Source organism: Urocampus carinirostris, chromosome 4 (genome assembly GCF_059441175.1).
Source record: "Urocampus carinirostris isolate Australia breed hairy pipefish chromosome 4, RoL_Ucar_1.0, whole genome shotgun sequence".
Taxonomy (NCBI): Eukaryota; Metazoa; Chordata; class Actinopteri; order Syngnathiformes; family Syngnathidae; genus Urocampus; species Urocampus carinirostris.
The window spans coordinates 7,462,762-7,484,961 of record NC_142352.1 but is presented as its reverse complement, the minus strand read 5'-3'; the positions used below and the strand labels follow the sequence as shown (position 1 = coordinate 7,484,961).

The 22,200-nt window shown below is 39.7% G+C and overlaps 1 protein-coding gene across 2 annotated transcripts; it reads left to right on the top strand.

Annotated features, from left to right (window-relative positions):
* The first annotated feature begins 4,621 nt into the window (after positions 1-4,621).
* LOC148366758 (cytoplasmic polyadenylation element-binding protein 1-like) lies at positions 4,622-21,182 on the top strand. 2 transcript variants are annotated; one of them, XM_088333555.1, is made up of 12 exons: positions 4,622-4,780; positions 4,971-5,148; positions 11,336-11,548; positions 14,072-14,292; positions 15,362-15,614; positions 15,683-15,796; positions 16,918-17,007; positions 17,472-17,608; positions 18,845-19,043; positions 19,605-19,699; positions 19,767-19,847; positions 19,920-21,182. In XM_088333555.1, exons 1-12 carry the CDS (start codon positions 4,766-4,768, stop codon positions 20,028-20,030), a joined length of 1,707 nt encoding a protein of 568 aa, XP_088189681.1. In that variant the 5' UTR covers positions 4,622-4,765; the 3' UTR covers positions 20,031-21,182. The 2 variants fall into 2 exon arrangements, with proteins under 2 accessions (XP_088189681.1, XP_088189680.1); XM_088333554.1 differs by having other exon boundaries at positions 16,918-17,022.
* Positions 21,183-22,200: the final 1,018 nt, after the last annotated feature.

The following is a 22,200-nucleotide window of genomic DNA, read 5'->3' as shown; positions in this document are numbered from 1 at the left end:
CGTGCCGGCGTGATGAGGGGGCCTATCGTGGATGGAGAGCCGGAGCTAAGGCTAAGCGGCTAGCGGCGTTAAGTCTTCGGTACCGTTCGTAATCATGATAAATGTGAACTCTCTACCAAATAAGACCGACGAACAGGGTTGGGTAGGTTACTTTAACTGTATTACTTTCAATTACTTTTGGATTACTCCAATACCAAATATGCTAATAAAAGACAAAAGAAACTAAATATGAATACAATAATGACTCACCACACGTGGTAAGCTTTCTCTCCTGGCTTTGATCTCTTTGATCTCCGGCAAAACTAACATCAAATGCGACAGAAACAAAATGAAAATCAATCCAAACAGCTTGCCAACATCATTTTTGCCGTTCCATGTATTCCGTTACTCCCCAAGCCTGCACAAAATTGAGTCATTTTATTCATATTTAGTTTCTTTTGTCTTTTATCAGCGTATTTGGTATTGTAGTAATCCAAAAGTAATTGAAAGTAATCCAGTTAAAGTAACCCTACCCAACCCTGGACACGTTATTACTGCGTATTAACTGGCCCAGGGACAGCATGTAAAAATTGAAAAAATACCGTCATTGAAAGCCATCACTGAAGGCCTAGGTGTGAAATACACGACCCACTACTCTCATATTTTAGGAATTAAGAACCTGAGATGGCATAACCAGGGTTGGGTAGGGGTACTTTAACTGGATTACTTTCAATTACTTTTGGATTACTCCAATACCAAATATGCTAATAAAAGACAAAAGAAACTAAATGTGAATACAACTATGACTCACCACACGTGGTAAGCTTTCTCTCCTGGCTTTGATCTCTTTGATCTCTAACATAAAATGCGACAGAAACAAAATGAAAATCAATCCAAACAGCTTGCCAACATCTTTTTTGCCGTTCCATGTATTCCAAGCCTGCACAAAATTTATCAATTTTATTCATATTTAGTTTCTTTTGTCTTTTATTAGCATATTTGGTATTGGAGTAATCCGAAGGTAATTGAAAGTAATCAAGTTAAAGTAACCCTACCCAACCCTGCCACGAACCGGCTGTGCTGGTGAAAAACATCAAAGCGTACACCAAAAAAACAACAGCGACCAGATGTTGAAGGTGTTGTATGGGAGGTCGGTGGTTCGCGCCCCGGCCGAGTCATTCCTAAGACTTAAAAAGTGGTCGGCGGCGCCCTCTGTTGGCTGCGGCTGCATTGGCTCGCTACAACGGGTCAGGTGCAATCGACATTTCGTTCTGTGTACATTGTTACACAGAATGACAATACAAGGAAATTATTATTATTATTATTATTATTATCTGAGTCAGAGCAGGAAGCTTCTCCTGCTACTGGTAACAATGGAAAGTAGTACTATCCGTTTCATGTGGGGAAGCGAACCCCTCCCTACAACACCAGCCTGGAGAGGAATAGACACGGCCAGGCTACTCGCCCAAGGCACACCACAGGAAGCGTTGCCCTGACAACCAAGGTAAGGAATCGTTAACACTCCAAAAGCACAGACAAATTTGGCCAAATTGGGTCAAAATATGAACATTTTGTCCTAGCTTTTAAGGTTTTTTGTCCAAGATAACAAGTTGGGTTGATAATGAGAGGACCTTAAAGTCACATCTTAAGTGGACTTGGAGCCAGTGCAAGTTGGCCAATACAGGAACGACACGATTTTGGGGGTAGTTAAAGGGACAGCGTGTATTATTTGACCACAAGCTGTCACTCTATTATATAGTGTAACTGAAAACAAGTGCTAAAAAGCACAAAGAAGGACAAAAACTCCTGAGACTCAAACTGCATCATTTCAGACTGTCACGAGGTGGAAGGGGTGACCGGACCAGAACGGAGGCAGGAGGCAGGAAGGGAGAACTCAATTGCGTACGATCAAAGCTTTTATTTAACAAAATAAAAGTTGTCCAAAAACTCCGGGACAAAACAGAACAAAAACATATTTACACTCAGAATGGTCAGGTACAGGTTTCCTCCGACTTAAACTAAACAGGACAAGGCATGACAGAACAGAAAGGGTGTAATGAGCCAACGCCCGCAATACCCACAACCCAACCTTAAATAGCAGGCACGCAATTAGCTGATCTGCTTCAGCTGGTGCCCAGGGGGCGGGGCAGACCGGTCGCCATGGCGACCATGACACAGACTTTCACAAGGTTTTTGGTTTTTTTAGTGCACGTAGCAGCAAGATGGCGGACAATCATCTCAGCCCCCTTTAGTTATGTTATTTTAAATAAATGCACATTTCTCAACCTAAAACATGCACTTGTATTTGATAGTTTGTGTATTTTCCTTATTATTTAAATGAAGTTGGTCTTTTAAATTGATGAGGTTTTTTACCACTAGGAGGCGTTATATAATACACACTGTCTCTTTAAAACAATTTTAAAAAATCAATTTCATTTTTGCTCAGGGGCCACACAAAAACTCTCATGTGGGCTGAAGTAGTAGATTAAAGCAAAACAAAGCAATAGAGAGGCAGAAAGAAACAGAGGCAGGAGGAGAGAGAGAGAGAGAGAGAGAGAGAGAGAGAGAGAGAGGAGTAAACGAGAGAGGGAGAAAAAATAGAAGACAAGAACACAACTATTTTTTTTTCCTCTCTATTTCTCTCTCTTTCTTTTTGTAATTCTCTCTCTTTCCCTTCTCTCTGCCTATCTCCTTTTTCACTCTCATACTATCTTTCTTTCTCTCATTATTTCTTTGTCTTTCTTTCTTTCTTTTTCACTCTCTCCCCTTTCTTTCTCTCTCATTCCCTCTCCTTTTCTCTAATTCTTTCTTTTTCTCTCTATCTTTCCCATCCCTCTCTCTCTCTTAGTCTCTGTATTTCTCTCTTTCTCTTTCTGTCTCTCTGTATTTCAATACCTTTTCTCTTTGTGTCCCTCTTTCACTCAGTCTTTCTTTCTCTCTCTTTTTTCTTTTTCACTATCCTTCCCCTTTCTTTTTCTGTCATTATCTATTTTGTTCTTTCTCATTCTCCCTTTTTCTCTCCTTTTCTCTCTCTCTCTTTGTTTTTTCTCTCCTTCTTTATCGCTGTGTTTGAATTTTACTGTAACTTTCTTTTTCCCTTTAAATTATCAATCTCTTTCCCCCTGTAATTTTCTCTCGTTCTTTTCTCTCTTCCTGTCCCTCGTTTTATCCCCCTCTCTCTTTGTGTCTCTCTTTTGCTCAGTGTTTTTTTTTTTCTCTTTCTTTTTAACTCTCTTTCTCTTTCCCTCTCATTTCCTCTTTTTTCCCCTCTTTCTTTCTCTTTCATTTTCCTCTTTCCCTTTTTCATTTTCTTTGTCTTTCTTTCTTTCTCTTTGTTTCTTCGTGTCTTTCATTCTCTTTTTCTCTTTCTTTCTTTCATACTATTTGTCTCTTTCTTTCATTATCACTGTCTTTTCCTTTCTTTCTTTCATTCCCTTTGTTTTTTCCTGTCTTTCATTCTCTTTGTCCCTATGTCTTTCTTTCATTCTCTTTGCCTTTTCCCTTCTTTCTTTCATTCTCTTTGTCTCTTTATTTCTTTCTTTCTCTCTCTTTCTCTCTTTTTCTTTCATTATCGCTGTATTTTCCTTTCTTTCTTTCATTCCCTTTGTTTCTTCCTGTCTTTCATTCTCTTTGTCTCTTTCTTGCTTTCATTCTCTTTGCCTTTTCTTTTCTTTCTTTCATTCTCTTTGTCTCTTTCTTTCTTACTTACTTTCTTTCTTTCTCTTTGTTTCTTCCTGTCTTTCATTCTTTTTGTCTCTTTCATTCTATTTGTATTTTTCTTTCATTATCGCTGTCTTTTCCTTTCTTTCTTTCATTCCCTTTGTTTCTTCCTGTCTTTCATTGTCTTTGTCCTTATCTTTCTTTCTTTCTTTTTATTTGTCTCTTTCTTGCTTTCATTCTCTTTGCCTTTTCCTTTCTTTCTTTCACTCTCTTTGTTTCTTTCTTTCGTTCTTTCTCTTTGTTTCTTCCTGTCTTTCATTCTCTTTGTCTCGTTCTTTCTTTCATTCTATTTGTCTCTTTCTTTCATTATCGCTGTCTTTTCCTTTCTTTCTTTCATTCCCTTTGTTTCTTCTTGTCTTTCATTCTCTTTGCCCTATATTTCTTTCTTTCATTCTCTTTGTCTCTTTTTTGCTTTCATTCTCTTTGCCTTTTCCTTTCTTTCTTTCTTTCTTTCTTTGTCTGTCTTTCTTTCTTCCTCTTGTTTCTTCATGTCTTTCATTCTCTTTTTCTCTTTCTTTCTTTCATTCTGTTTGTCTCTTTCTTTCATTATCACTGTCTTTTCCTTTCTTTCTTTCATTCCCTTTGTTTCTTCCTGTCTTTCACTCTCTTTGTCCCTATTTTCTTTCTTTCTATTTGTCTCTTTCTTGCTTTCATTCTCTTTGCCTTTTCCTTTCTTTCTTTCATTGTCGTTGTCTCTTTCTTTCTTTCCTTCTCTTTGTCTTTTTCATTCTTTCTCACTCTCTCTCGTCTGCCTACAATTTGCACCTGATCCTAATATTATTATATCGTCAGAAATCTATTTTAATTAATAAGTGATAAGTTGTTTATTTACAATAAAAAAACAACATCGATCCTAACACAAAACCCTTTAGGTAAGTGTCTTGGATGCGATTTCCGAGACCGTTGAAGGCGATCACGTGATTTAACGGAGGCCCCTCAGGCCAGTCTAACTTGCGCACGTTCACCGCATTTGACACTAATTACAAGTAGCCATCTTCATAAATATGACTCTTTGTTGAAACTTCACCGTTCTTTAACATTGTTTTGGCGTAGCCCCGTCTACGCAATGGCCTTTTCTCTGGTGAGTGTCACACCACACGAATAATGTCCTTTCGTCGTGTCCAATTTAAGTCATTTCGGAGAGTTTTAGTGGCGACCGAAATCGTCCGATAGTATTAATGGAAGTTTTATCTTCAATGGCCGCCACTCTAACTGCCCGTCTCAATGAAAGACTAAAGAGGGGATTTAAAAATGGCTTGTTTTGCTTCTAGAGAAACGACCCTCGTAGGCCTGACAGTCCCGACAGTCCGGAGATGGATTCACCGGCCTTGTCGACGTGTAGCAACGCGGATATCTTCCGCAGGATGAACACCATGCTAGGCAACGCTCTGGACCTGACTGGGGTGTGCACCACTCCCAACACCAAGGACAAGGCCGACCTGCTGTTCGGTAACCTCCATTTCAGTCCTCTTTTCGGTTATAACTTCTCACGATAGCGTGGCCATTTTGCTGTCAAATGTGGACGTTGGTTATCAGTTTCGGCGCGTTACTTAAGAAATGTCATTAGTTACTAGCAGTGTTGGGCACGTTACTTTGAAATGGTGATTGGTTATAGTTACCTCACTACTTCCAAAAGTAACTGAGTTACTCTATAGTAAAAGGAACTAGTTACCAGTTTTCGAGTCTGTTGAATAAACAGTCTGGTAGTTGTGTTCAGGGTTGGGTAGGGTTACTTTAACTGGATTACTTTCAATTACTTTTGGATTACTCCAATACCAAATATGCTAATAAAAGACAAAAACTCAATATGAATAAAATGGCTAAATTTTGTGCAGGCTTGGGGTAAAATACATGGAACAGCAAAAATAATGTTGGCAAGCTCTTTGGATTTATTTTCATTTTTTTGGTTTTGCTGGAGATCAAAGCCAGGAGAGAAAGCTTACCACGTGTTGTGAGTCATAATTTTATTCATATTTAGTTTCTTTTGTCTTTTATTAGCATATTTGGTCTTGGAGAATCCAAAAGTAATTGAAAGTTATCCAGTTAAAGTAACCCTACCCTGGTTGTGTTGTAGAACCTTTTTTATTTATTTATTTATTTATTTTTTTGCACCTCACTCAGGAGGTAGAGCGCTCGTCTTGGGATCAAGAGATCGCAGGTTCGATTCCAGTCTCTTCAGTGTTATATGTCGAGGTGTCCTTGGGAAAGACTGAATCCCTAATGCCCCAATAAGCAGGTCTTGCATGGCCTGAGTGTGTGCTTGTAAAGCGCTTTGGGAGGTCTTCATTGACTTGAAAAACGCTATATAAATGCTGACCATTTACCTCAACGGATTTCTTGTACTTGAAGTGCCACAAAAAGCGGTAAACATGATAAAATAACAATCAACAGTAAACGATATAAAGTGAGTCTCATCAATCAAATTTAACTATAATGGTTTGTTTATTTTATTTGTATAGCCTTTAATCACAAAGGGCTGCACAGACCACAGATTATTGCAAACCAGACTATGAATGCACTGATCTAAAACCTACATGAGGGCAAGGAAAAACTCAAACCTAAACATGGTCCATTGTAGAGATGGGAATTATGACTTTTTAGAGAACCGGCTTTAGTCTTGGCCCACTAAAAAGAATACTGCTTTCTGGTCCTGAATGGCTCTTCAGGATGTTATTGTTTTTGATCCAGTTATTATGTATGACTATGAATGACTTAAAAGGGGGAAAGTGAAGCAAAATTAACACTTAATCGTTAACGTTGAAAAACCTGAAATATTAAAACGATAACATACAAACCAATTTTAACCTTTTTTATACTCCACGTTCAAAGTCAACAGAATCCCTGAAAACGACATGAGCCGTTATCCTCCTTTTTTGGTGAATTGGTAAATACTATAATCTTAATCGCTATTTGACTATATGGTAGTCGCTATTTTAAATGGTTAAATGATCCCAAAAGACGTGACACAACAAACTCTGAAGAGTGTGTAAAACCGCTTTATTCAAAGAAACTAACCGCTTTTGACAGTCTGTAACGATGATGGCGGAAAAAGTAATTGGATTACCTCGTTACTGATAAAAATACAAGGGCTAAAATGTAACGCGTAACACTAAAAGTAACTTTAGTTATAAAATAATCATCTTATGAAGGGAAGACAGCCTCTAATTGTAGAGAAATTATGGTTTTTAAATCAAGCGGGTTGAGTTTTCTTGTATACCCCTTTAATCACAAAGTCTCAAAGGACTGTGGAGACTGACACCTACCCCTCATCTAAAACCTACACGAAGACATGAAACAATAAAACCTCAGGATGAAGAAAATAAGAAACTTTGAGAAGCGGCTGCACATTAGGTAGTCCCCCTTCAACGATAATCGGGCTGCAATGGATGTTGCAAGGCCATCAACATGAAATGTAGGTCATTCATAGGCTGAAGAAGATGAGCGTTTTAAGCCTAGATTCATACACTTCCACTCAGGTTGCAATTTGAAACTTAAGGGCAGAGCATTCCACAGCACTGGAGCCCAAATGTAGATAAAGCAGCTGTCGGGAACCTGTGGCTCACTTAATGACTACATCTGTCTTGGAGACAAAATGAAATGTTTGCAATTTTTTGCTATATTGATTCATGCAAAGCTAAATGTAGCAAGGGCGGAATACGCTAATTCTAGGCAAGGTTCGGTCCAGTAAATAAAGAACAGTTCCACTACAGTTTAGACTAGGTGCCACGCTGGTAAATGGTCTGCATTTCATAGCGCTTTTCAAGTCATAGACCACGTCTTGGTTGTACATCCCAAAAAAATCCTTTATGGAAGCTCTGTAAACAATCCATGTTAACAGTTGAGAACGCACTGAACAAACTTGACACCTAAAAAAACTAGCAAAGCACTAGATAAATTTGATTGGGTAAGTGGTAGGAATGGGCGGAGCCATTCAGACAGCGCTTCGTTTACTAGCCCAGTGCTGTCTGCACCAGTGGTAAATACGTTCTCGGTGGCAGTATTTACCGACATTTAACTAAATTCTGATGGCACCTTGTTTTAAAACTAACATGTCGGACAAAAATGACCCTCAACACTCGAGTAACTTTGGTAGGGGGTCAAATTTCAAGTGGTATGGGACACAGGCTCTGGCATTAATTTGTAGATTTTTATTAAATTGTTAAATGTCAGTGAAATAAAATGATCCTAAGAATTGGCTTTTGTCAAGAGAATGATTTTGTTGATTTTTGTCTTGAAATATATAGTGTCTCTCTCCCCCAATTTTTTTTGAATTTGTGGCTTTTTTAAACAAATTTTACCAAGAGACTCACTGACTTCGTTCGCTCCGGGGTGTTTCACTAAAGGTGTTTTCATGAGATGATCAGAAACTAGAAAGGACCCCAGAACACATTTTGCATTTAACTTAAATGTTTCCTTTTTGCTTGACAAAAGTAAAATGGGTATCTCCATGACGAGAGACTCGTGCCATAACCGTTTCAAGTTTGTTAAAAAAAAAACAACAAAAAAAAAAAACACGGCTACACGAGTGCTCAGCTGCTGGATCCCTGGGGATGTAGTAGAGGACAGCAACTCGTGATCTGCATTAAAAAAGTCGCTCAAAAAACATTGTAATGACAGCCAAATTTTTGAGTTGCCATACTAGTTTCCGAAAAAGTGTTTCAGTAACTAATGCGTTGGTCCCAACACTAAAGCATACATGGCAAACTCTGTGACTAAAATGTGTACAGGTTAAAATAAAAACAATTCCCCCACCCTTTATCCTCTAAAGCATCAAAGCTGTGTGAGTAATGTGTAAAGATAAAGCTGGAAAACAATTTTCTTTGTTTCCTTAATCTTTTTGTTAGGCTATTGTATTAAATAATTGTAAAAAAAAAAAAAAAAATACTTGCTCTAGAATAGTGTTAAACTTGTGACCATGTCGGATCCTTGTTTCGGTTCCAATAGTTGCCGTATATACTTGTATACAAACCTGTCCCCTAAATCAACTTAAAGGCAATAAACTAAAAGGATTAGAAGAAAATGTGCACACTAGGGGTTGGGCTATACTGTAAATTTCGGTATTGATTCGATCCCAGTGACTACACTATGGTTTCGATTAAATCAGATACCGATACTTCTTGCTCATATCATTATAATTGAGCGCTTGACATAATGAAATCGGCAGAACAAAGTGATGACAAAGTCATGGGCCTAAACAGGCTTCGTACTGGTGCTTGAAACCCTTAAATATTTGAATTTATATTTTTTCAACATGTAAAGTGCTGAAATTTAGGATGAAGTATTTGTATTTGCCTTAAATTGTTACCTTGTTTCTCAAGTTTGCCCAAAAATGAAAGTGACACTGCTCTCTGGTGTTTTGGCTTTGCCATTGCAATTCCCTTGTGAATAACTTCAGTTGCCATTATTTTCTAGAGCATTGTTCTTTCAAGCGTCATAGCAAAGACAACAAGTGCATGCTGAACCAAAAACTGGGCACTATGAATTCGGTATTAGTGCAATGATTACGTTTCAATTACGGACATTTAGGGCCGGGTAAAAAAATGAATGTAGCGTTTTCCAGTGGTAAATTGTCAGGGGAAGAACTTCCTGCAACTGAAAATGTAAGCCCCATATTGCCATCATTTTAACGCCTATTTGGGGAGAGATTTTTCTCAAAATAAGTTTATCCAGGATTTACTCGAGATCTAAAAATGTCTTTATAAATGCACATGCAAGATTAAAAATCACATTTGAAAATCCCAGAAATATTTGGCTCTGCAAAATGGATGAGTCACACTGGATTTTTTGATTGGTTCTGGAGAAAATAGGAAATTGGCTTTAAAAGTGCTCGAATTTGGCCATTTAAAGGTGCTCGAACCCTGCTTAGAGACACGTCCCCAAAATAACTTTGGATTATTTTATTAATCATTTTAAACAAATGATATCTTACACCAGTAGATGCTTAAAAAGGGTAAAGCATTTCTCAGTCTTTGGTTTACATCATGAAATCTTAATTAGCCCCTCCTAATGACGGTCAACCCTGACATACTTTTGCAGAACGTCACTTTTGTTTTTAGTTCGTCCTTTCACCCATTTTCTGTACCACTTGCCCTCACCAGTTTTGCAGAAGTGGTGAAGCCACCTTTCTTTGGGCAGGGGACAACCTTAACTGTTTGCCAGCCAGTCAGCGGGCACACAACCAGTGACAGGCTCACTAACACCTATGGGCAATTGGGACCAGTCAATCGACCTTCATCACTAGGCTCCCACCTATTATCACCTTTTACACTTAAAGAATTGTCTTCTAACATGTACAATGCAGAAAAATAATCCTAAAATGGCTTGCAGAAACCAGATAATTGGACCAATAACATACTACCACATACTGTACTTAAAAAGTCTGCAGCAAGTGTTCTGCATAGTGCAATCATTCACAATGTTTGTTAATTTGTCAATACCCCCCCTTTACCTAGTCAAATCTAATTAAAGATATGATTGATTCATCATTTCTGTATTTAGGCTGTAATCTCATTGTTACCTCTGCTTTATCAAAAATGTTTCGGTAATTATGCCCATTAGGGGAATAAAAAAAAATCTGATTGGAAAAAAAAAGTATGTATGTATGCATGTGAAAATTTAAATTGATCAATGTAAAGGTGCAGGCTAATGATCGCATTGTCTGTCAACTTGGAGTCAAAATGCTGCTTGAGAATGAAAGCATCTTGTATTTTGGCCTGGTTTTGTATCCAGGCACTGTGACCTTATATCATGAGAGAAGCTGATTCATGCTGCATCACTTTTTGTCTAGCATTGCTGTGCTATAACTGGGACAAACTAAATTTTAAGGTATGCCAAATACTGACTTTAGCAAAATTTGAATACTTTTCGTTCCGCATTCTTAATGGTGGGTACGTTTTTGGAAATGCTTTCATTTAAGCATCTTTAAACTATGTCAAACACAAAAGTAAATGTGTAGCTGAAGGCCAGCTTGGCAGTTGCTGAATCAGGCCTGTTTCTGTTTGGATTCTCTCCAGAGATAGAAGAGCTGCTGGTGCACATAGCTTTGTTTTTAACATCTGATCAGTCAGCTGAGAAGTGCTGCACCAACATTTTTTTCGAAACCACTTGATCAAATACTAACTGCGGTAATGTTGAGTTGTGTGACAATAACTTTTACCGGCCAGCCTTCAAGCCTAACTACTTTTAAGCTTGCTGAGTCATGATGTCTGCGTGCTTGAACTGCCTCCCCCTCCCTCACTGCCTTAGTCAGCTGGCTCGTGGAAACAGCCTAGCGTAAGCGGCAGCCGCAGCAACGCCGGTGGTCCTTCCCAGCTTGATATCTTTGTCACGAGCGGGTACTAACTATCCTGTAGTAGCAGTGAGCCTGTTAATTTCTTTAAATGAAAGAAGGTGGGGCGGGGGACGCCGATGTCATTGGGGGAGTGGAGTGCATCGGCAGATATGTCACATGCTGCTAGTTGGGTCAGCCATTCAGATGGAGATGCATGGCACGGGGCACAGAGGCAGCAGGTTAGCTCCCCCGTCATCCAGGGTAGGGTTGAAAACTGACAATCTGCTGAGCTGTGGCCCTAAGAGGATTCACATGGCTTTCTAATTCTGTTTTGTTTCCCTCTCACCTGGTTTTCCACCTGTGAAGAGTCTGACCTGGCTGCTGTGGGCAGCAGAAGGATGCGCTTTGGCAACTGTGATGGGGTGCCCGAGATGCAGTCACCCCGGGTCCAGCAGAGTGTGGCCGACTTGGGTTTGGGCCTCCAGTCTCTCCGTTTGTCAGGCTTGGACAGACCTTGGACCAGTCAGGATACGGAGTCGCTCTCTTCTCCCCCCCAGTTTCAAACAAGCTCACCCTCCAGTAAGTATTTGACAATCTTTTATTATCTGTTATTGTGGGCACTATGCCATTAGAGACATGTATAGTTGTTTAGTTATTGTACTTGGATTGTGTAAATAAAATGGGAAGAGCGGCGTTAACTAGGGCTGCTACTTATGACCATTACAGACCATTGAAACGATGAGTCGATCATTTGGATAATTTAGCAGTTGATTAAATTACGTGGCATATGATGATAAACACGGGCAGCACGGCGGCGCAGTGGTTAGCGCTTGTGCGGCACAGTTAATGTCTCGGGAACCTGTCGTGGGTTCAAATCCAGCTCCAGACTTCCTGTGCGGAGTTTGTATGTTCTCCCCGTGCTTGCGTGGGTTTCCTCCGGGCACTCCGGTTTCCTCCCACATTCCAAAAACATGCATTTCAGGTGAATTGGCCGGTCCAAATTGTCCCTAGGTGTGAATGAGCTGTCTGTCCCTGTGTGCCCTGCGACTGGCTGGCAACCAGTTCAGGGTGTCCCCTGCCCACTGCCCGGAGATGGCTGGGATGGGCTCCCAAACCAACCCCTCTCGCCCCATCAACCCCCCCAGACTAAATGGTTTGGTTTGTCAATAGCATAATGACATTATGGGAGAATATTACCAGGACCATTTACAACAAAGACCAGCTTTAATAGTTAAGAGATTAAAGATGCATGCATCATAAATATAAAATCCTTTAACTATAAACCTCTTTGATTGAGCATGTCAAACCCTAATGATACTAAAAATGAAATGACATAAAACAATGCTATAATAGCACAATATTAAAAGCCTGCAAATATACAAGATTTGCCTTTTTTTTTCACCTTTAAAATCAAAGATACGAATGAATTGGCACATTTTGCAATACAGCTTTTTAAAGTGGGACTAAGCAACTCTATGCTCCTGCCCCATTCTAAAATTGCTGGTCTATTGACGTAGGAGTCACAAAGCGGGATGTTTATGAAAAGCAGTTAATAAAAACATACAGTAGATTTGGGGTTGGGAAGTATCGTGTGAGATGGGGGGGGGGGTGCACTGAAAATGCATTGGTCCTATGGGTCAGCTGCTTTGATTGATCAATCTTTTTTTATTTTAAGTGATCAAATATTGGTGGGGACAAAACGAGTCCTCTATTGGTGGTAATATGTCACCTGCATGCATGCCAAGTCTCCGCCTTTCAAGACATTTCCACTGAAAAACCCCACTGTGGCTTATCAGCTTGATGGGGGTGTAATGTCTTGAAGGGACTGCTTCATTTATTCGGCCTCATGCTGTCTGCTGCCCAGTTTTAACATAGTAAGCAATCAACACCAGTTTTCCTAGTCTTCACCTCCGTGGTTGCAATGAAGATTTTGTTTTTTGTTAACGCTGTCAAAAGAAACCCTAATGTGTGCCCTAACAAATGGAATCAACATTTAAAAACTACATTTTGTATTTCCTTGGGTTGTCTTTGTTTGATATAAAAATTGGTTTGATGATCTGCAACCTTTTGTGAGTGATAATTATGTCAAGAAATGCATATCAGGAAAAGGGAAAATACTTGTTTTATGGCATAGTTGCTGCAATTTTTGAAAGCGCATTGATTTCACTTAAAAGCCTTCATTGATTTATTTTTTTGCCCCCATTTCCTGTTTTAAAGTTCTTTGTGGTCTAGAAATATAATCTAAAGTACTTTTACATTGGTTAGGTGTTTGGAGGACACTATCTGATAGCTTAGCACAAAATTTCTAAAACTATATACAGATGCTGCCCTACTTAGGAACGATTATTTTTGGTAAGTTGCTTCAGTGCTATATTTTGTTTGGAATGTATGTTTAAGGCTTGTATAAGTAACCTGTATTATGTACTACCAAATAACTATTTCTCTTTTATGAAATGTTTAAGTCTAACTTTTGTAAGATGAGCTTCAAGAGTTGGGCAACTTCCTCCTCCATGGTATAAAGCGGCCGAAAAAGCGATTCAACCATTTTCTCAACCCATCAATATTTCTTTTCCACTTCTTTTGAAAAAGAAACAGCTCGCCACTTTACACCAATCATATTTAATGGATGCACGAGATATTAAACAATAAAGATGTCAAAGTTCTTAGCGCGTACAGTATGTTACACACAAACTAGGAAGAGGAAGTGGATTTTTTTTCTTCAGGGTAGATGCTGAGTGAGCTCTCACAGCGCCACACACCGGTAGTGGTGAAAAGAAGCGCAACAGTAATGTCCTGTACTCGAAAAAAGGTGCGGAATACAAAATCTAACTTGCCGTAATGTCCAAATATTTTTCGACATCTCGGAAAAAATGTTCGTATCTACAGTTTTACGTATGTCGGGGAGCCTCTACTTTATGGTGAAGTAAAGTTAAAAAACATCAGTATAAAATAATGGAATAGTGGTATATTTCTTGGTGATGGCAACTTGAAAGCTTGATTAAGTATGTAAATGTGTTTTCTTTAAATTCCCAAGTATGTTAATTCAATTGGCCCGTTTCTAAACATGCCTTATAATTTTGTATTCTGCATGCCTATTTGCAGTGCTGGGCATCCTGAACAGCCCTTTTAGCAACATCCTCGGAAAGCCACCTGGTTACCTGCCCTCGGAGTCTATGAACATGACTGCTGACTTCATGGAGAAGTTCCCTGGCATGGCTACTCGTTTGGACTCCAGCTGCTTTTTAGATTCCCGCTCTAGCAGTCCTAAGGACTCTGATATAAGTGGTGTCAGCTCTGGTTCTGACCACCTCTGTGATATTCTGGTATGTGGAACCAAACTTGTTCAGACTTGAGTATTGTGGGACGTAGATATACTACATCTGAAAAGGATTGTGATGGATATTGAAATATTTGATCAAAGCTTTTATTACGCGTAAAAACAATCACATGCATGTCTGGGAAACTGCTCATTCTAGCAAAACTAGGGAAGTGGTGATGATGCTTATTGTCTTATGTAGAAATGACAAAATTGGTACGTTTAATTCATGTGCTGTCATAGAGTAGCTATTTAAGCTATATTCAGTAGAGATGAAATAAAAGCCCAATGGAACCCAAATAAAGGGAAATCGATGACTGCATCACAGATGGCAACTCAACACAGCTGAATGTGCTTTAAGTAGAGGTTTTAGGGATGTAGTCTTTGAGATCACAATCTGATCTATTGCTCACCCCGTAATAGTCATGCCTAAAAGCTAACCTTGGTGTGACACTGTTCAAAAATGGGCAATCATACATGTGCAGTTGCTGTATTTAACACACAAGATTCGCCTGATAATAGGGTGCCTTCTTTATATACAATATGCATGCCCACACTTCCTCCTCTAACATTCTCATAGTGTCTGATTTCGTACTAACATTTACAACCATCTTCAGGTGTTGGCATTGTAAAACAAGCACGAAAAAAGGAGTGGAATCAATTTTTTAGTTTTGACTGAATAGTCAATTGTGCATGCGTGGGTCTTGTAATGATCAGAATTAAATGGGAAATATTGTTCTGATTTGGGAAACTACATTATGGTTGAATTTTTATTAAATACCTAAATGTGCACATACTAATTATTGTGATTGGTATCTGCAGCATAAAGCAGTCATTGGAAAAATCCAATGAGTAGTGTTGCATACAAGTGTTAGCTTTTGTTCCCTGTAGTCCAGTGTGTGCCCCCTGTCATTGCAGTTAGGGCTATACTTTGTATATGCATAATCAAATGTATTTGTGTAGCACTTTCCACGAATAAGACTGGCCCCAATGCATTCAACCTAGTAAATATCTTTACATATGAATAAAGAGCAGCTAAATTTACTTGGTCTACATTTCCATTTTTTTTCTTTTAGTCCTCTCTGCGGATTTCGCCTCCCATGCCTTACCCATCAAACATCCAAAAGGATTTACTGCGACTAGGCTCTCGTCTGGACCCCCAGGACATCGGCTTTCCACTAACTCCACCAGCCAGTGCCAGCCCAGCTTCATCTGCTCTTTCCCGCCGCTGGCGCCCTGGCTCTCCATGGACCAGTGCTGACGTCCTGGACCAGCCTGAGGAAACGTTTAGCATTGAGAGGGAGGCACGTTTGCACAGGCAAGCTGCAGGTGAGTTTATTAAATCTAGCCATGGGAAACTGAATTGCAACCACTTGCTAACATCTTTCTGCTCCAAGCTATAAATGTAGCAACTTTCACCTGGAGTGGTCAGTTGCCTCCCAGAAACAACAAGGAACCGCTCTACTCTTGCAAGGTTTTTCTTGGCGGTGTACCCTGGGACATCACAGAAGGTAAGTATTCATGTGCCATACTGGCATCTGGAAGTTGAAGGGTCTCGAGCAGTCTGCATCGCCAGCAGAATGGCACTTGCGCTACCAAGACGGCTAAGCAGTGATCAAGTGAATGTCAAATGTCATTCTTTAGCAACATTGGGAACATGGCTGAATTTTAATTTGATAAAAATCTGCTGTAAAGGAATAGTTGTTGCACTTGGACAATATTGAGTATTAATGTTTTTAAGTAAACATGTTTTTAGGATTTTACACATTCTATATTTAACATTTCTGGTCAAATACCAGAATGCTGCAATTTTTTTTTTCCTTTGAATGTGTGACTCAACAAACCTAATTCATATAATTCGATCTTATCGTGATGCATCAAATGCCTGTAAGGCACTGGCTTCCTGAAGAATGTTCTGCAAACTTAATTCTCATTCTTTCACTTATCAGTGAGTTTACCAATTTCTGACTGACAAAACCAAAAGTTGATGACAAACTGAGCAAATGTGTGGGGTCCTTCACGACTTGGCACCTGCGTCTGTATGCTAGAATAGTTGCGAGATTGGTCTTGCATTTTATTGGATGTGTTCTTGAAAAAGTCGTAAAATCTAAATGGGGAAATCCTGTAGAAATGGCTCTTCTGATTAGGGCTGTGCTGGAAAGCACTTCCAACTTAATCAATCATGTTTTCTTAAGTTGAAGGGCGTCTTTCTTTTTAGTTGGACATGTGCACCAGATCCGTTATGAATTTAGTATGCCTTCTCACTATGGACTTCCCCTCCTGTGGTTCCTTTCTAAATTTTCTGCACAATGCACAACAGTCCGTGATTCGTTTTTCAAATTCAAGGACACACAATGCATTTTCTAGTTGAGTGAGTTCCATGAAGGGATCTGATATTAAAAATGTAAAGCTTTAAAATGACAACTTTTATCTTGCTGCCATTCATATTTGACTAGATATAGGGACTTCAAATCTGCCCAAGACTTTGAAAACCCTATTTCTAATTAGAAAGTTGCTAAAGATTTTGTATATAATTGAGATTTGTCATTGCCCACTGTCTTCAATATTAAAATGCTGTATTTTAGTCTTGCGAAATTGGCCACAACTTTAATGTGATCCATCTTTGTTTCAGCTGGACTTGTGAACACCTTCAGTGGCTACGGCCCTCTGACAGTGGAGTGGCCTGGTAAGGATGGAAAGCACCCTCGCTGTCCTCCAAAAGGTAATGTGGCCAAAGGTAATTCAAAGCTGGTAGGCATTTTTTCCCCCCTTGCTTGGTTTTAGGGTGGCACGATTGTGGACATATTAGCATGCTAGTGAGTTGCTAAGTCGAGCATTCTTCTATTCAAAGTGGGTGGCACTGTTCTGCTTTAACACATTTAGGTTGGATTTATCACAGGGTGACATATTGACTTTCTGTTCTTGAGTTACAAATGGTAAAATTACTTTAACTCCAGCACAAAGGGCTCTCTTGCATTAAGTATACAATTTAGACTGGTTTTATGGTAGCTCAATAGCTATAAATTTCTCAATCCAAGTAAAAACTGTGTGAGTAGACACCAACTATTGCCTTCTCCTTTATTTTTGCAGAAAATTTTAACATGTATTGTCCTGTCAAAAGTTTTGTCAGTTTACAAAAAGCTTTCATTTTGTCTCTAACCAAAGCAAGTTTTATCTGCATTGTAGGCTACGTCTACTTGGTTTTCGAACACGAGAAATCTGTGCGGGCTTTGCTTCATGCCTGTTCTCAGGACCCCTTCCACTCAGAAGATAACAGGGAGTACTACTTCAAAATGTCCAGTCGCAGAATGCGTTGCAAGGATGTAAGTAGAAAGTCTTCATTACGCAGAATCTCCACGTCTTTACAAGCGTTCAACTTTAGTACTTTGGTGTGTTACTCAATTTACTTGATACAAGATGGGACCCCTCCGAAATCTAGATCAATGGTGGCTGATGATTTTAATGGGTTCCATTTTTGTGAATCCTTGGAGTAGGGCTGCACGATTAACCGAAATATCGATAGTGCGATTGTTCATTCATTTTTGATAGTCCTTTTTAAAGTAAAACGTTGCTAAGCAAGAAATTATCCCAAGTTTACTTCTATCACTACTTTTGTTATATTGTAATATAAGGATTTAATCACTTGTTTTTTTTTTTCCCTAGGGTACCATCTTTTTTTTTTTTTTTTTTTTAAACAATTCAGTATTATCAAGGACGATTCTAATTATCCATTTATTAATTTTCCATTTTAATTTTTTGGTACTTCATAAAGAACAAACCTTCCACTTTTAAGGGAACAGATGACTGGGAGCTCAACCCATGTACACTTTATTAACCTTGTCAGATTTTCTTTTTTTCAGCTAGTTTTTGTAGGGTTCCTGTGGATCCATAGTTGTAAAAACGCAAAAAGCTGTGCTGGTTAATTTGTACAAGGCACGTTGCATTGTCTGCAAGAAATATTTGTTTTTTTTTGTTGTTTCAATCATGTCTTTTCAGTCTACTTGATCTTAAATTTGATTTCAAAAGGCATTAATGTTTAATTCTTGAATTTAACGTGCCCTAACCTGTAGGAACCCTGATTTTAATGCCACGATAATTAATGGTCAAACTTACAAAGTCCATGTATATGCTGTAGAACTCAGTTTTTCACTCTACTGACAATTGTCCCCAGAGATGCATCTGGCACAATCTTGGCCTGGTCTGGAGCAGGTTGGATGTTGAGATAACACGGTGGTAACTGAGCCAGGCTAAATTTGACCTGTTCATGCAACTGACTTCAGACTAAATTTAGCTGAAATAAACTGAGCCAGGCTTAATCCCTTGTTAATGCAATATCCCCAAGGTGTGTTTGTGATACCTCCTGTAGATTACTGAAACAGTGTGGGTTGACAGAACTCAATATTTTGATAGCTTGTACAGTGTACTGGAACAAACTTCCTCCGCCCACTCTACCTTTTTAACCTTTGACCTATTTCATGCCTGTTTTATTTTCCTATTCAAATTTCTGAGCGGCTTCTAAATGACTGTAGTTAAAGTAGCAAATGTTGTGACCCTCACAGGTGCAAGTGATTCCTTGGGTCATTTCAGACAGCAACTACGTGCGTTCCCCTGCTCAGCGTTTAGACCCCAGCAAAACCGTATTTGTGGGTGCACTACATGGCATGCTTAATGCTGAAGCGCTGGCCTGCATCATGAATGATCTGTTCGGAGGAGTCATGTATGCTGGCATTGACACGGACAAACACAAATATCCCATAGGTAAGACTGCTCAGGGAGCTACTGACTACTTAATCCCTTATCTTGCGTCCTTTCCGATTTGCTCTTGCAGTGATTTCCAATTCTTTTTTCGCTTTAAAGAAAGGTGTCCAAAATTCAGCAATGTATATGCAGAGTAGATTATGTGGACACCATTTTCTGATGAGGTGATAAAATGGTCTTTAGGCAAGAGAATCACATCTTCTGCATTTGTATGGATACTTGAAATCCTTACATATTCGAATATTTATATTGCCTTTCAAGGTTTGAAGTTTCAGAATTTAGTTAAAATGTTTCAAATTGTTGACTCTCTAGACCAGGGGTGGCGAACATGTTTGACACAAAGAGCCAAAACTTTTAAATGAGAGTCAAAGAGCCACACCACGCACTGACCTGCCATGACAGACACACACAATTGAAAACATTATTTCCCAAAACACACTCCTTTCCTTGCAATACAATAAGTATTGTTCCTGTGTTGATTTCAAGGAATGTGTCAATACAAACAAAAAAATATTAAATTCCAGTGCTAAGTTAACTGTTTTAATTCAATGTTTTAAACAGGTTCTGGACGTGTGACATTCAACAATCAGCGAAGTTACCTGAATGCTGTTTGTGCAGCCTTTGTGGAGATTAAAAGCCCAAAGTTTACAAAGAAGGTACCGCCAACTCTTTGCATTTTGCAGAATTTGCTGCAACAAGTGACTCGTGGCACATTTTCTTCAGGTCCAGATTGATCCTTACTTGGAAGATTCAATGTGTCAAGTTTGCCTTCGCCAATCCGGACCCTTCTTTTGCAGAGACCAGGTCAGCAGACCACAAAACCATTGATCTGGTGCTTTGTAAAAGGCCCTGCATCAAATGTGTCCATGTGTGCAGGCCTGCTTCAAGTACTACTGCCGCTCGTGCTGGCACTGGCAGCATTCAATGGACATCCTCATCAACCACCGGCCTCTCATGCGCAACCAGAAGAACAAAGACTCCAGCTAGGAGGGGCTTGAGAATTGTCCCCCTGTGGGCCAGTCGGCGCAGCTCAAGTAGGCCGGACTGACGGACGGCCGTCGGCGTGAGGGGCGGGGCTTTCCGCCAGGCACTGGGATGTCACTGTAGGAAATGTTCACTTTTTGCACTTGCTCAATTTTTGCTGTTCACAGTTATAGCACTATGCACCGTGACCCTGGGGGAGCGTTCACGTTTCCTGCATTTTCTCAAATTTTCCAATCAGATGTCGGTTAGGAAGCGGCAGAAAATGTTAATTTTTTAGCCCCTTTTTTTGATTTATGCTGCATAGTGAAGAGCAGTCACGCAAGTCTCATCGCCGTTCATTGGCAAATGCCATACAGTGCCTTTAAATATTTAGTTCTTCCCTCCCTGCCCTCCCCCCAGTTGGCATGTTTTTCCAGTTCGAGCCAGCTGGCATTTCTTTGGGAGTAGAAAGTTGGGCTTCATTTAACCAGTCGCATTTCAGACTTTTACGCAGATTTTTACTAATTTGTACACACTACGGTTTTAAGTCATGACATGAAAAATTTGAACCTGTTGGCTGTTTAGCAGAAACAATTTCTTTCTGCCCAACACCCTCGTTTTGTTTTTTGTTTTTTTTCCCCCCACAGACCGCATTTTAATTTTTCCTACCAAATTTCAACATGATGGGCACAGTTTAGAATTCCCATCTAACTTGCTTATGGTTGTAGTAAATGTGGCTTCCAGTAGTGCTGGATTACTGCCTTTACTCATCCATTTATTTCAATGAAAATGTCCTCAAGTGAATGTATTTTTGTTCGCACTTTTAATTTGCACTCGAGAGGTGGCTGTGTTTTTAAGCACTTCGTAGTACTTCGGTAGGAGGGGATAAGAAATGTCCCCCTCCTGTTGAATGTAAGAACGTCCACTTTGCTGATGAAATGGTCCAGCTAGACCTGGAGGAGACTCGCACAATTTGTTACCCGCAACTGCCTTGTTGTGGTCAGACGTGAATGTATAAGCTGTGTGCCGAAGACCGTTTCTCTCGCCATTTAGGTCCCGTCATCCAGCTGCTTTTTACAGTTTGAAAAGTCTACCTCATTGTGGTCTGTCAAGTCTGCTGCTTACAGTTGTGGAGAATGTTCAGATTGTGCACAATAAAGGTGTTTAAGCATTAAAGTCTTGTCTAGGCTATCAGTCAGGTCACATTGTCGTGGGCTAAATTGAGGTTGTTGCATCCCCTCATACATGTCCGCAAAGAAAACCTTAACAATTGGCATGAGGGGAAAAATGAGCACCTTTAAGGAACCTCACAAAGACAACCAGGCAGTGGATTTTGAGTGGTTGCCAAAAAAAGTGTTCAATAATAATCAGAAATGGAAAATGCAGCAACTAAGCCGAAGGCTCCAAGTGATGGCAAGTTTCAGGTCCACGCACTGATCTGCAGACTTGATTATAGCAATGTGCAGCATTTTTGCTGATATTTACCTTCTCACCATCGAGGTAGCAGAAAGTCCATTGTCAATATCAATCGTAAACTATTGAATATAAAGGTTTTGTCTGGATTTAATAAGAATTAAGATTGTCTTTTTCATATTTTATGCAACGAGATTTGACATGGCACTTAGGGTAAAACTTTGTTATTAATGGGCCAGAAAAAATAACATACTGCTTAGAAAAACCTCAAGTTGTGATAATGATGCAATGAATTAAAATGGTATGATAGGTACCAAAAACGTTTAGTTGAAGCATGTAAGTGTTGATCTCTTTTCAGCCTGGGGGGGGTTCTAAGGTGGGCTCTCATCACTGGGGTTGAAGTCACTGAGATGGTCATAAAGCTCCTCGGTGTTGAGGGGTTAGTGAGATCCGCCTGGAGTTCATTAAAGCTCTGAATGTTGTGGGTGTGTCATGGTTGACACCTATGCAGCATCGCATGGCCATCGAGTACATTACCTCTTGATTGACAGATTGAGGAAGGCTGGAGTTTCAATTACAGGAGAATCACACTTCCCAACCTCCCTGGTAAGGGCTTCTCAGACTTACTTGAGGGCACGGTCTGTCAGGTAGTCGAATCTGATTTTCGTTCGGGTTGAACAGCGGACCAGCTCTACAGTCAGCAGAGTCCTTGAGGGTGCATGGGAGTTTGCCCACTAGGGCTACATGTTTTTTTTGTGGACTTGGATAAGGCATTTGACAG